Source organism: Gymnogyps californianus, chromosome 2 (genome assembly GCF_018139145.2).
Source record: "Gymnogyps californianus isolate 813 chromosome 2, ASM1813914v2, whole genome shotgun sequence".
Lineage (NCBI taxonomy): Eukaryota > Metazoa > Chordata > Aves > Accipitriformes > Cathartidae > Gymnogyps > Gymnogyps californianus.
Genome location: NC_059472.1, coordinates 144,237,946 through 144,253,723, shown reverse-complemented (window position 1 = coordinate 144,253,723; position 15,778 = coordinate 144,237,946). Strand labels below are relative to the sequence as shown.

Below are 15,778 nucleotides of genomic sequence, written 5' to 3'. Positions count from 1 at the left end.
GACCAACCTGTTCCATCTCCAGTGCTTCTGCCCTCAAACCCTCTCGCTGTTTTTGTACGCACATCACTTCACTGTGAGCACCCATGCTAGGTGCTGCAGAGATGATCTCAGCACCTGGAGGACAGAAGGGGCCCTCCACACCCAGAGTCCTTCGCTTTGCAAGTCAGCAGGGCTTTTTCATGACTGCAGTGTAATCTTTAATTTGAGCAACTATGAATTTTTGTGCTGGTGGAAGAAGAGGGTTGGGTTCTTGAAGCAAATGTACCTCAGTTATTTATTAGTTGTGGGGTTTAAGGAAACTAACTACAGCATTTTACCAAAACTGGAAGTAGTGAAACATCCTTGATAGTCTCATACAAAAGACTGAACCGGCTGTACAGCTGCACTTCAGCAACAGGTACTGCCCACTATCACACATTGCATGACCCACTTTGAACGTCGACCAGAGAGTAGTAGATGCCTTTTTCAGCCAGGAGCTGCTGATGGGTCCCTTGCTGTACCACCTTGCTGTTCTGGACCATGGCAATCTTGTCAGCATTTTGGATGGTGGAGAGGCAGGGAGGTATCACAATGCAGGTGCGCCTTCTCTGGCTTTATCCAGCGCTTCCTGGACAATCTGCGCAATGAACAAACCAAAATGTGAATTTAAAACAAATACAGCAGCTGTTTCCACCTGTGATGTGCATAGTCTGCCATCTGTTTAGTTATCTGTGACAGAGCAATGACAGAGGTGATGTTTCTATGGCCTCAGAGGTGAAAAACTGTTACCCCTGATGACTGGTTCAGATCCCTGTGTGTACATCTAGGGTGGGGGACAGGGGACAGACAGTGCTTGCTGGTGTGCATGCGTTCGTATTTTCACTTGCCCCAGAAGTCAGGTCAAGCAGACTTCTCCAGGGTCGCAGCCTGGCCCTTCCTTACTGCCACAGGCAGGTCTGACTTGGTCAGTTTTAGAAATTGTACCCAACAAATTGGTCTGGCTCCTTTGACAAGCCATGCACTTTCTCACTCACTTTCAGCAACATGGAAAACTGCTCCAAATTTCAGTCCTACTCACTAAGTAATTACAACTTAATCCCCCAAATAGTTCCATTATAAAATCATGGTATAATCAAATAACATGCTGGATAATTCTGTATTCTAGTCTCTAAGCACTAAGTATGGTGTACTTAGTACACATACTTTTAACCTCCCCCCCTTTTTTTTTAATACTCTGAAGGTTATGAATTCTTTCATGTCACCTGATGTTCTGGGCTCTGTGGCCACAAAGATGCCCTATGTTGCAATAAAATTATTTTGAAAATTGATAATACTGAATTGCTTTTGGGATGGGGGTGGGTGAGTTTGTTTGTTTTTTACAAAAATATAGCCTCCTGTTGGCATGACCAGCCATCTTGCAAATCCCCATTCCCGTTTGCAAAGCTAAGGTACCTTTTCACTTTCTGTATCCAGTGCAGAGGTAGCTTCACCTAACAGCAGGATTTGGGGCTGCCGTACAAGAGCTCGGGCAATAGCAATGTGTTGCTTCTGACCACCAGAGAGCTGGGTTCCTTTGTATCCCACACGTGTGCTGTATTTCTAGATACAGAAAGTAAGCACAAGTGTAAACCTGGATTTGGACCTAATCCCGTGGAGTGTGACAGCTGCATTTCCACTGAGTGACGGGTCCGGGGCAGCCCCTTTCCCAGTCACCGGGGCAAGTGTGGGTGAGGAGCCTACATACAGTAGCTGAGCTAAGGAACACGTTCCTGAGTGTGTTTAGCTGCAGAGCAAACCCTGTGATGCAGAGCAAGAGCAGTGTCATTTGTTTTGGGGTAGGGGACCAAGGTGCAGAGAAGCTGAGGGCAGGGTGTGAGAGGAAGGTTGTGACATTGCTGGGAGCGAACCCAAGACTCAGCTTAGCACCAAGCAGCCTGAGCAGTCAGCTCTTCTTTCACCTCCCTGCTTCTCCGTAAGAAAACAGCCTGAGAGACATTGAGAGTGACTTAGGATGAATGAGAAGCCAGTCAAATTCAAAATCTCATCTGCCTCACACCCTATTTTAAAGCTGACACAAATTTACTCAAGAAATTTGATTCCAGCTCTGTGCTTTCCCTGTTTGTTGCCTGCTGTGTGAACAAATGTACATCTCTCATCTAAGGGATGAGGCTTTGCAGTGAAAACCCACCAACCTCCTAAGCCTCTGGGAATGTATTGACTGAGAAATGTTTGTCCTAGCCCATATTTTCCACAAGAGCGAGCTGACAAGCAGGTGTTAGCTTCAGCCGATCAGTTCAGACAGCAGGTAGGAAGAGCCTTTTTTTGCATTCACCTGCCAGCAGCTGCTCAGTGGGACATGAGCAGATCAACTTCTGGGATTTTTTTTTCTTAGCATAATTATTCACAACCAATGTAGAAAACCTGAAACTGCTTTTCCCTCCAAGGTGCTATTTATTTTGCAGCAAAAAGATCCACCGTACCAGAGACTCAGCTTGTCACATTAGATGCAACCAGGAGGTAACAACAGGTATAAACAGGGAAAGGGAGAGGAGGAAGCGGGAACAAGCTGGTGGGTTTCTGCCTGTTTTTCCAAGCCAACTCTGTGTATGACTTTACACACTTGGCTAATGAGATGTTGAAAAAAGGAGGGTGAGACCAGCGCTCCTCGGGCTGCCTTAGCACTTTCCTGTTGCTTTCACTTTACTGAAGGGAAGTACCCAGCCTCTTTTTCAGTACTTTCTGCATGTCTGTTGCTCCATGCTCTTCCATCTAGAATGACTTGCCTGAGTACCAGTATCACCCAGGTTATTTTATTAACAGAGACTTCTCCTGCAGAGATGAAGACCTCTCCCATTCAGGCATCTGCAGCAACGGGATGGAGCAAATGCCTGCAGCCACTGTCACCTCCTAGGTCTCTGATTGTCATTTGGGTCTTCTGGGGGGAAAAAAAACCCAAATTTCAATGTCTAATTCAGTAAGTCACAGAAATATAAATACTTGTAACCCATATTTACTTAGGAAAGCATGAATAGGCACTATGATTTTTTTCCCCAGTTGCAAGTTGGAGAGAGGGCCTAATTACCTTTGGTAGTGATTCAATGAAGGCATGATTATTGGCTTCTTTTGCTGCACTGACAATCTCCTTATGTGACACCTCCCGGCTGTTATCCCCATATGTGATATTTTCAGCAATAGTGCAGTCAAACAGGATTGGTTCTTGTGAGACGATACCAATCTGAGCTCTCAGCCACTGGATATTTAGTGTCTTTGCATTTTGGTCATCCAGGAGCTAAAAAGTCAGAAATAATCTATTTTAATCATAGCACTTTATAGATGGCTGGGGTTTTTTTGTGGTTTTTTTTTTAAATTTAGTGACATTAAGGCCTTTAGCAGACAGGGCACTCAGGCCATTTCATGCCTTGAGTCTGTTGACTTAGGCACTTATGCATGGCAGCAGAGGTGGGGAGATGAGTATTAAAGCCTAGTTATGTTTGCAATCAATACAATAACATCAGACGTCTCTATGAACCTTGAAAAACTCCAGCTGTATGAAGCCACTGTATTGCACCCCACTTGTTTATCACCCTAACTAAAAGAGCCGATACAGATTTACTTTCTCTGCCATCTTGCTATCAGTACTAGGGACATTTGGTACTATGCTGCTGACAGAAAGATCTATTTCAGAAACCAGTAGAAGATCTATACCACAAAGTGTTTCCACTGCCACTTCCTTTATTAGCAGCTTTATCCCATCTCTATTATGCTGATCTGGGAGTCGGATGTCCTTGCCTCTCAAATGACAGTAATGGGGGACAGTAATGGACAGCAGTCCGTAATCCCATAACTGAATATCATCCTTGTGCATCAGTGAGAAAAATTCATCTACCACCACTTGCTCATGTAAGATGAGATACATGTGTAAAACTCTATATGTCATCACTTGGACTCCTCCTCCTCTCCCGCTGTATCTTATCTGGATATTAGCATCCACAATTATAAGTTTAACTGTCTCTGTTATGCAGAGACTTATTTTGTCTAAAATAAAACATCAGTCCATATTTCTGCTTTATCCTCATGACTTCTGTCTAAAGCAGAACTAATGACCTGTGGACTAAATCACTGTCCTGTGCCTGCGGGGGCACTGGGACATTGGACTCTTGGAGCCCAGATTATCTTTTCATTCTGTTTACACAGCACCTGGCATTGCAGAGAGCCCTAACCCAGGGCTTGGATTCCTCAGTACAATGATCAACGAAAAATAATAGGCTAAATGTTTCTATCTTTACAAGAAAAATTGTATTTGTGTGCACATGAGACTAGGGACCTCTTTGTAAGGAATAACTTGACTTGCCAGCTGTTTTCTGTGTGGGTTGATGAGATGAATCTGTCTTCTTATTCTCAGAACGTAATAGAAGCAGTTACATGATTAAGCACCGAATTAGTATTTTTTCCAGTCTCAGAAAAGATATCTCATAGTTCAAGGCCACTCTCTCATTGACAAGCATCAGGAACTAAATACAAACTCCAGGGAGAAGAAGCCAAAAGGTCACTGCAGCATCTCCATCTGTCAAGGAGGCTATCTGTACTTCAGGCTGCAGTTCAGTTTGAGCTACAGATGACAGTTTTGCCTTTCACAGAGAGTCAGGACTATGGTGGGAGGCAGATCTCTGGGTTTGGGAATATCCAGTGGTCACATTTTTCTCTGACTTTCAGAAGAAGGATCCAAATCCTCTGAACTGAAGCCCTGACCATGGATGAAATATGGATGTAAGTGAAGAAACAGATGAAATATGAGATCACTTTATTTGGCAAGTACAAAATTGTCCTAGGAATGCACAGACATCTATCTGCAGCCTCCAGATGCTTCAAGATCCAAGAAGAGCTTTTCAGGTTTTTTTCATCTTCCCTTTACTTAGTTTTTACATGCTGTGGTGATGATGCAATGAAGTTCAGTGGCTACCCTAAGCAGTGCTGCTGTTAAATTTCCAACGATTCATCCTTACTGTAATCAAACTAAACCTCAGCGATACCAGTAGGCTCTGGTCAGGCCAATGTAGCAACTTCTCTCTATTGGACCTTGTTCTGAAATGGCATGGGAAATTCAGAAATTTTATGTTCCTTCTAGTTTCCCCATGATTGCCTAGAGAATATTGGAAATCCATGTGTTCCTGGCCTTAATTTTCAAAAATATTACAAAAAAATTTTATTAGAAACATTGACAAAAGTGAGTAGTTACACTAACAAATACGTAATGAGATTATTTAAGAGGAAAAAAAAAGCAAATAAATTATATTAATAAATTAGAGTAAGCATGTATCATGTTCCTGCAACTTACACTTTGGTGTGGAACACTTATTGTTTCTCCGCTGAGTGGATCACAAAATCTCTCAAGCAGCTGAACAACAGCGCTTTTTCCACAGCCACTGCTACCAACAAGAGCCAGAGTTTGTCCTTCTTCTACATTCATGTTCAAACCTCGGAGCACTTTGGCCTCTGGTCAGGTTGGGTAGTTAAATGCCACATCACTGAATGTTATGTTTCCACCAAATACTTTCTGATTGAAACAGTAGAGTTAGGTCAATTTTTTAGGCTACTGTAACAGATCATAAGAGACTATGAAGAGCATTCATAGAAGAGATCAGTGGGAGTTTTTCCAAACGATCAGACTCCTTTTTTTCCCAGGAATTAACATGTAGTGAGAAGCTATTGTGAAAACACAAATTCTCTCCTAAATATTCTACTCTGCAGGCATATTTTAATTAAAATTCTGTTCCGTAAACACAAATTCTGACAGCTTCCCTTACACCATCTGTTAAACAAGATTACATTTTCAAAAGTAACAATAACTCTAGGTGGCTGACTTCTGTCTGCTTTGCAAGGACCTCGTTCAGATTCTTGGCATGTTTTTTGCTGATTTTTTTTCATTTTTGTCCTTAGAGATGCTGAAAATAATCTACTATTTTTGATCTGTGCACAGAATCAATCCTTCTACTTAAAGATCTTTTCTAATTAAGTTACTATAAAATGTAATATGGTATATGTAATATGGATATATGCCTACACAAGAAGAAATATAGTTCATATGAATGAGTATATATAAAATGTAAACACAGACATATGCAAATGACCAATCAACATAACAGCCCAAATGTATGATACTTCATAAGACTTCACAGCTATTTTCCTTTATTATGTGTGTGTATATATATGCATATATACACATACATACACATAATAAACACAAGGTTTATGATATATATGTGATAGTTTTCTGGAACGTTCTGTCCTCTTTGTTATATGACAGGCCACATGTACCCATATGTTCATATACATTGTTGGTTACTAAAGTATGTAACTATCTATTATGGACAACTTGCAAATAAGTTATCCCTCAAAAATTTCTGGTTAAATATGAGAGGCCTAGTTGTATGTTCAAGATCCATGCTCAGGTAGCTTCATGCAAGAAAGTCTTGAAAAATGATCTCTGCTCCATTAACCCTATTTCCACTGGCTCGTAAAGATGTTTAAGGTGATGTCTTAAAGATGTTAAAGGTGAGGTTTTGGCAGGAGAAGACACAAAGCAAAGCTTAACCCCAGTTTGGTTGGATGAGTCAGATGTGAATGGGCTCACACAGGACTTGTTGTCAGTAGCTATGATGTGGGTGGGAGAAAAAAGAAGAAAAATGGGCTTGAAATAAATTAGAGGAGTATGCAATGCTGTGCATAACACCATGCTTACTTACAGGCTTCTCTCCTTCCTCACTGTAGCTATCTATGGAGGGTACTCTTTCAAACATGAACAAGTAGGCAGCTGACATCTTGGCTTTGGCATCGTCTGGAGTGAAAGAAGTGCTTTGTCCAAATGCCATTGCACCAAATGCAACAGCTGAAAAATCTCTGTAAAGATAAAAAGGAGAAAAATATAGACATTGATGTGGCAAAGGCAAGAAAAGCTTTTATGGGCAGATTAGGGGCTTCAGATAAATACTCGTTAATAAGGCTGAGGTAGGGTAAGAGCTGTCTACTGCAAACTCTGTGACTTTTTTCCTTACTGAGAAAATCCACAATTTGTTTATGTCGTGGTTTAACCCCAGCCAGCAACTAAGCACCACGCAGCTGCTTCCCCCTCTCCCCTCCCAGTGGGGTGAGGAGGAGGAAAGGAAAAAAAGTAAAACTCGTGGATTGAGATAAGAACAGTTTAATAACTAAAGTAAAAATAAAAATACACTACTAACTAAGAATAATAATAATTGTAACAAAAAAGAATACAACAAATTAAAAAAAAAAAAAAGAAACCAGTGATGCACAATGCAATTGCTCTCCACTCACTGACCGATGCCAGAGCAGCGATCCGCCCCTCCTGGCCAACTCCCCCTGTTTATATACTGGGCATGACGTTCCATGGTATGGAATACCCCTTTGGCTAGTTCGGGTCAGCTGCCCCGGCTCTGCTCCCTCCCAGCTTCTTGCACACCTGCTTGCTGGCAGAGCATGGGAAACTGAAAAGTCCTTGGCTTAAGAGAAGCGCTACTTAGCAACAACTAAAACATCAGAGTGTTATCAACATCATTCTCACGCTAAATCCAAAACACAGCACTGTACCAGCTACTAAGAAGAAAATTAACTCTGTCCCAGCCGAAACCAGGACAGTTTGTAGGGAGGAGAGTAGCACTCTAAGCTTCCCTTCCTTGCCCACTTGCCTGGATTTATTAGAAATGGATGTGTTGATTTCTGTTTCAGTTAATGCATGAGATGTGGTAGGATGTGTAGTTCCTTGCAGCTCAGTTTCTTCATCTATAGAATTGAAGGTATTAGCTGTGGAGCAGTCTGAGGATCATGGAGAAACTTGCCATTCCACATTTCCTTTGAATGGCTCAGTCTTCCAGGCACAGTCAAATCCTTGAATTCAGGAGAAAAAGGCAAAAGGCAAATGGGAGATGAGAAAGAGGCATGAAATCTGGGGTGAGCAAAGGGCAGTAGGAGAGGGGATACATGAGGAGAAGGGATTCGCTTGAGTGCATGGAGGAAGGGAGGGTAATGCTGGTATTTGAGAAGGGGTTGGTGTGATCAAGGTAAGAAGCAGCTTTAGCTTCAGCGGCGTTTGTTGCCTGGCAAGTGCTGAAAGCAAGCATGGGATGTGCATGGGAGACAAGGTGGATATTGACAAATACGGACAGGGATTTCAGCTGCAGGGAGAAAAGCAAAAGACTTGGTTAGATGCTGGAGATAGGGAGGGAGGAAAGAGAAGGCTGGAAAGGTGCCAGTCAGTGGGAACATCTCACTGGAATCACTTGGAGAAGCTTTTTCAGCACTGGCTGAGCATTTTCCAGATTGGGTGTTTGCCGAACTTTTCTCCTGTTCTCCACCTCTCTTGTCCCAGGGCTCATAATTTCCTCACCTCAGTTTCACTTGTTACTTGCTCCACTTACCTTTTAATCTTGTCCACCTACGCTCCATACAGCTAAGGCATGCGATTCTGTTGTTAAAGAAACCTTGTTGGCCACGAAAACAAGGAATGGCTTTGCTTTGCCTGTCTTCATGTTGCCTTCCTTTTAAACTGGGCAACCTGATTACAAGGGAAATTGTATGTAGGTAGCTAAACACAGTCTAAAAGCATTACTTATTTTGGATTTGTAATAGTGTAAGGAAGGAAGGGGAATGTAAGGGTGAAGAATGGAAGACAGAAGTATTTACTGATTTTTTCAGTTCTATACTCCATGATTTCATGATACCTATAGAAAAATCAAATATATTCTCCCACATGGACAAAAAAGAACCTAACAAATAGATCCTTACAAAAGCACATCTTTAAACCGCGTATGTCCATGTCTCACTAGATAGGCACTAAACCTAAAACACCCAGTGTAAGTAAAGTACATAATAGCTTGTGTGAAGGCAAAAGTAAATCCAAAGATATGTGCCTTATTTACAGAATTTCTGTAGCAGAAGAAACATATAATCACGATCATATTGTACATTCACTTGTAGCAATCAAGAATGTGAAGAGTATTCTGTAATTCAAAGGAATCCACAAGTTCTTGGTATTTTAAAGTAAAATAATCTCCAGCTCTCTGTAAGATCCTAACCTAAGACATCATCATTCCTGTACGCTTGTTTCCTCTCTGTCTGCAAAAACTGGTGAGGCTATTGGGATAGAAGAAGAAATTGCTCTAAGTATTTTGAGCACTTACAATTTGTATTGTCTTCACCTCATACATTCATTAAAATTATTTTCAAAATTATAATACAGTTGTAATTCAAAGTTTCAACTAACTGACACATGAGGAAAATCATCGAGAACTTTAGAATTTCTACAAAGCAGAAATTACTTCAATAGAACAAATCTTTGTGCTTTATCTTACATTGAAGTAAAACAAGTGACAATTCATGAGGTTTCACATGATCTGCAATAGTACTTCGATAAAACAGCAGAGTGAACAAATACAGAAGCTGCTATGCAGGTCCACCCTTCTGGTTCCTTCCTTGGGAAAATCTCACTGATTTTCATAGGAATCTTACCTAAACATAGAGGTAAACACTGACTTTCAGTTTGTTGAACAATAGATTCCCTCAGAAGAAAGGGCTCATTATAATAAGAATTCATAAAGGCTTCCATTTCCAGAATTACAGCAGCCAATAACAACATCATGGAGACTTTGAGGAAAAAAAAAGCCATTTAGAACATTAGCTTTAGAACATTACCTGAAATGTCAAGAACATTAGCTTGAAGGGAAAGATAATCTATATTTTTTATGTCAAAGCTGAGTTTGGAATGAAAGATTTTATGATGCACTGACAGAGATAACTTGTGATTCAGTTTATTGGTGTTAATTTATGTTCATTTTAAAAAGGAATATTTCAATAACTGTTTTTTAAGAAGCATTCTTTTACCTATATGATGCTTGCAAACTTTGTCCATACATAAGCTCAAATTTTCTTTCTTTAGTCAAAGTAACAACAGTTCAAATATTTTCTATGGCTTCTGAAGCAACCTGTATCGGAGAGCAGATATTCATCAGCAGAAAAACAAGATTGTATAGAAATTTTTAAATGTAATCCGATAAATAGAATAACTGCAATAGAAGTATGTCTACAATACTGTCGAAAGCGTGGTTGCAACATTTGTAGATACACTGCTGTTAAATATATCCAATTAGCATGGATTATAGCAGTGAAGTTGAGACAGCATACATTTTAGCACAGGCCAGCAATGGGATTTCATTTCCAGTGGGCTTGTGTAACCTGTCACGAAGATGGTGCCATGCAGCTGTCATCGCTGTGGGAGCCCAGTCAGGATAAACTGAACAAGCCTTCATCACCTGCAAATGCATTTGGACCTGCAGGGTCAACATATGTCCACATTTTCAAAAGCAACTAGTGATTTTGAGCTCACCCATAAAGAAATGATCTTTCCCAGGCTGTATTCTTAGCATTTTTGGAAAAACGGGATTCTTTCAAAACTCATAAAGGAGAAACTCAAAACCACTGGCCATTCCTAAAAATGTAGAGACAGATTTTCCTGGCCCATATCGCAGCTTGGCATCTAATTCCTATTAATTTTGTATCTTTGAAAATCTTCCTGGTTTGCCACAGAAGAAAAAATAGTAGAAGTTTTCCAAAATGATTAATGATGCTAGGTACCCAGTCTTGATTGAAAACTAGTGGAAGCTCATGCCTTAATTTTCTTAATGCTCCCCAAATATTAAGGGGAGTTACCTGTAGTTAATCAATATCATCAGCAAATCTTTTAATAACAACCGTTGATTTAGCCTTGGTCAAGAATCCAGCAAATCAAAACTCAAAATGCAAAGCATCTTGGAAAATTATTTTGTAAAGTATATTCATGGAGCACTATACTCATTCCGGCTCATAATTTAGTTCTGATATACTCATTTCATGGGAAAAGAAAATTAAAAATTATCCACTTTCTAGAAAGGCACCTAGGAACTGGGACTCAAGCTCAATTCTTTCTCACGTATTGTCACCCATGTAGGATTTGTACACTGTGGAATCCCACTGCCTTCACAGAAGCCCCTCGTAGTGTCTGTACCACTCCAAATCGTGTGCTTGTGGATTGTACCAGGAGCTAATTGACTCCATTAGTTAAGTGTATGACGAATTCTGCTGCTTATAAGGAAGGCATGTGTCCTGGTTTTGGCTGGGATAGAGTTAATTCTCTTCTTAGTAGCTGGTACAGTGCTGTGTTTTGGATTTAGTGTGAGAATGATGTTGATAACACGCTGATGTTTTAGTTGTTGCTAAGTAGCGCTTCTCTTAAGCCAAGGACTTTTCAGTTTCCCATGCTCTGCCAGCAAGCAGGTGTGCAAGAAGCTGGGAGGGAGCACAGCCGGGGCAGCTGACCTGAACTAGCCAAAGGGGTATTCCATACCATGGAACGTCATGCCCAGTATATAAACTGGGGGGAGTTGGCCAGGAGGGGCGGATCGCTGCTCTGGCATCGGTCAGTGGGTGGTGAGCGATTGCCTTGTGCATCACTTGTCTTTTCTTGGGTTTTATTTCTCTCTTTGTTTTTGTTATACTCCTTTTCATTACTATTATTATTATATTTTTATTATTATTACTGTTAGTATTATATTTTATTTTACTTTAGTTATTGAACTGTTCTTATCTCAACCCACTAGTTTTACTTTTTTCCCGATCCTCCTCCCCATCCCACTGGGAGGGGGGAGGGGGGAGCGGCTGTGTGGTGCTTAGTTGCTGGCTGGCGTTAAACCACAACAGCATGAAATACATTTACTCTTTCTTAGCTATGTTGTTTCTGCACTACCTTTCAATGAGAGTAGTTTATTTTTATCTCTCATGTGTGAAGATGGCGTTTCTCCATAGGCAGTTTTTAAGGAAGAACCCCTTTTTTAAAGAGAAGAGCAGATTTTTACTTAGAGCTAAAAATAGATGCTTGGGACTTGTTTTCCTTCAGGTTTGCTTGACATGTTGCGAGTGAAACATTTTGCTGAATTGCTATGGAAATACATATGTTTTAATTTTTGCCAGAGACTGGAGATCTGCAAAAAATTGTTTTGATTAATATAGTCTCCCAAAACCAGATATTTAGGTCATTGCCTAACAATCATGTAACTGTTCTTACAAATAGTCTCCAAGGAAGTTGGCATGAGATAATGATAATCAGCTGGAAACAACTTGACTATGAGATAACTTTAAAATATTTCGGTGCATAAGAATGCACTCAACAAGGTTACTTGTTTGGCAAAACTTTATGAATAATTAGTGACAGTATTTTGAATTTTTTCTTGATTACCCTATCATGTAAAGAAGAACAGATTTCTTTTTTTCAACACATATATTCTTTTAAAAATAAATCTCTTTTAACTTCTTATTTTAATGTGTAACAAAACACCTCTAGGCTTCTGAATCATCAGCCTTTACTGTAAGTGTAGAAAACAGCTTGGAAGCAAATATGCCTCTCAGCCTTCAACTCAGTAAGAAAAAGGAAAAGCCTAGCAGCTCTAAACAGGAGAGCTAACCTCCAAAAACTTAACTATACCCATGCATTTGGCAGACCCTTCTTTCTACATCATTACTTCTACACAGTAAGTAGAAGAAATGCTTAGACAATCTACAAATAAGAAACACAACAAAAAGTAACATGAGGGATAAGATATTGAAATAATTAAATGACGTGGAAAAACTAACATAACTGCATGTAAATATTATCTGGCTCCCCTACAAAGACAAACATCATGTTTTCTTTATGTCTGTATTACTGATAAGAAAAGTTTTACAGACAGGTAAAGTGAAATTTTTCTCTGCACAGCGAATTTAAATATGCTTTGAGGCTGAGAAGATTTACAGTTGTCTCACTAACAGCCTTTAATGAATTTGGTCTTCTTAGAAGCAAGATTGTTTTGGACTGTTTCTTTGTTTTTCTAGCAGCCAACCTGTGGGCTCACAGAGGTTTCCAAGTTTCACTTCTGGTCCTTGCATCACCCTCTCTTGCCTTTTCCCAACCACTGTTATCAGCCAAGGCTGATAAGTAGCCAGTGCAATCATTGTATGATCTGGAAAGAGACATAGAAAATAGGTAACAATTTTAGCCGGATCATACAATGATTGCACTGGATTCTTATTTCAAAAAAGCATTGTGACACTTGGTTTGTTAAATTCAAGTTGCATTGTAAGCCTCAGCTGAAAACTGTTGTAGAATTAATGGTAAATAAAAGATGAGTAAATTCCCTTGAATTCTCTTGACTATTTGTTACATTTTTACTGGGAAAAAATATTATTAGACAATACTCATTTACATGTGTCAGGGGACAACATTCTGCGGATGCCTTGTGATTTGACCTTACAATGAATCATTGCTATGTAGATTTATACCAAAATGCCTGGCAGGCAAAACCAAGAGGAATTTCCTTTCTTTTTATTTTAGTCTGAAAAGGGCTAGGAGTAAACACCCAAAAACATCTTCTAATCCGCCTGGAGGCACAGAAATGCCTCTGAGAAACTTTCCTAATGTAGATCACGGAAAGAGAGAACAAGATTTGCTGCGCCCAGACTCCTCTGCACGACCGACCACAGTGTAATGGGAGGGAGGGAAAGGGCAGAAGAGACGATCACACAGGTTCTGTGCTGCTTAGGGTGTGTCAAAAACCCAGTCCCCACAAAGCACGCTCTGTCCTGAGGCAGTATGTCTTGGGAAGTGAGAAAACAGTTCTCCTAAAAGTATGGAATGAAGAAACACCCTCCCTCTTTGCTGCCACACTCACATTTTCTTTTGAAGCAGATTCCCAGGCTCCTGCTTCCCTTCCCAGCTGAGAGGGGAAGGAATGAAAATCAGAGCAAGGGATTGCAGAGCATGGTCAGCTACACTATCAGCGTGATGTTTTCATGCATCCTTGTTACTGATAGTTTCTATACTGTGCCTTTTTCTACTAAGCCCACAGCCAACTGCAAGGTGAGAGAAAGAGAAGATATGTGACAGGTAGAAGAGAGGGGCTCTGAAAGGAAACAAGCTAGAAAGAAATGAAGAACAGGAAAAAAAGCAGAGTGCCGGGAAAGAATAGGGAACCCGAATGCAGGCTCAGGACAGGTGTGAGGGACCCAGGACTTTTAAAATGCTTAGTATGCTCTGAAAGCTACAAACTATTTGAGAACATAAATTAATAACTTACGTTTTCAATTTTCAGCTTCATATTTGCTATATCACCATTTTGTCAGAACAATACAACAATGCACTTTTACTTCTTTGAGGAGTATATTCTTGATCCATCACCAATGTCCCTATTAAGCAACACTGTGTAGTACAACATAAAAACAGATAAAACCGTCACTGAACCCACCTTTCCTGCGATTTCCAGTTCCTTCTTATCTTTTTTTGCATGTCCAGCAAGCATCTTCATTTGAATCATTCCTGTTACAGCAATAATTGGCACAATGGCTAAAAGCAGAAGAGTCAGCTGCCAGCCATGGATCAATGACAAAACAATCCCAGTCCCAGGATTAGCTGCATTTTGGGCCATTAGTGCCAGTCTGGAACCTGTAGCCTGGAAAAGAATGAAACCATTGTAAAATTACTCTGTTTTATTTGAAAACTAGACAGGAAATATTTGTTACCTAGACAATTGAGAGTTATTCACCAGAGGGCATCTGAAAGTGCTTAATTTGGTCTAAATATTCTGCAGAACAGGATGCTTTATCTTTTGAAAAACCATTCTATTGTACAGATCATTCCCCCAAGTCTTCTGTCTCTTACCTAGTCTTCCTCCTCTGTTTCCATCTATTCACTCAGACTTAGAGCCCTTGTTTTCAGGTTTTGACGAAGAAAACCCAATGATATTTCATAAATCTCATATTTTTATACATAGAACCATGACTTCAAACTTGCCAGGTCTCCTGAAACATGACATTTCATAACTTGGAGTCTGAGATGATAGTTTTTTCTCTCTGACCACTTTTAACTTTAAGCGTGTGCACAAACACAGTGCCACAATGACAGCAATCCTCATTTTGAGGCATACACTTAAGCATTTTGTTAATATTTGTAACATTTAGCATGGAAACACAATGCTGTCTAGACGTCTAAGCAGGTTGGATAAACAGCTTTAAATAAACAGACTCCTTGGATGACTGATTTTTACTAGTGATAACAGGACTGAACATTAGTATGAACTAAAATTAAAGAGAGAGAGAGATATAAAATACATATCTTACCCACTATGATGATATTAAATTTGTGTGACATAAAAAAATTATTTAATAAATAATCATTTAATAAATAATATTCTATTATTTAATAAATAATAACAGCTTCCAGATGACTGTGTGTGGAGGATTTCTACCTATCGAATCCAGTCTGTAACTTACTCCATGCTACACCAGATATGAAAAATGCCAGTGTTACTGTTGTTACTCCTTTCACTTGTGAGGCATCATTAACAAGGCTTGTAATTAATGCCCCAGTGCTATTGGGATCATCAAACCAGCTGATCTCCTACAAGATGAAATAGAGTTATTATAACCTTAAAAACTTCAGTCTGCACATCACCTAATTAGGCTATATAAGAGAACTTAATCACTTCAGATTACAACAGGATGACACACATGATATGGTGTTCTTTACATGCAACCATAAACACAATAGACCCAAAAGTTTAATAAAAATACGGTAACACAAAACTCAAACCTATGTTGTGTTAACAATCTGTATATCCTTTTTGCAATAGCACAAACACCACCACATTATTTCATATTAAATGTAGCTTTACAGGAAATTTTTGCTTGTGAATTTAACATGTTTATGATGATCAGATGCTCGCTAACT

The 15,778-nt window shown here is 39.8% G+C and overlaps 1 protein-coding gene across 1 annotated transcript in view; it reads right to left on the bottom strand.

The window, feature by feature from the left end:
- Positions 1 to 410: 410 nt before the first annotated feature.
- LOC127012695 (phosphatidylcholine translocator ABCB4-like) overlaps positions 411 to 15,778 on the bottom strand; it is a 57,386-nt gene continuing 42,018 nt past the window's right edge. Inside the window, 10 exon segments of the mRNA XM_050890928.1 lie at positions 411 to 580; positions 583 to 616; positions 1,432 to 1,578; positions 3,062 to 3,268; positions 5,330 to 5,533; positions 6,723 to 6,876; positions 8,776 to 8,916; positions 9,871 to 9,971; positions 14,298 to 14,501; positions 15,368 to 15,448. Of these exon segments, the coding sequence (XP_050746885.1) occupies positions 411 to 580; positions 583 to 616; positions 1,432 to 1,578; positions 3,062 to 3,268; positions 5,330 to 5,533; positions 6,723 to 6,876; positions 8,776 to 8,916; positions 9,871 to 9,971; positions 14,298 to 14,501; positions 15,368 to 15,448 (1,443 nt within the window).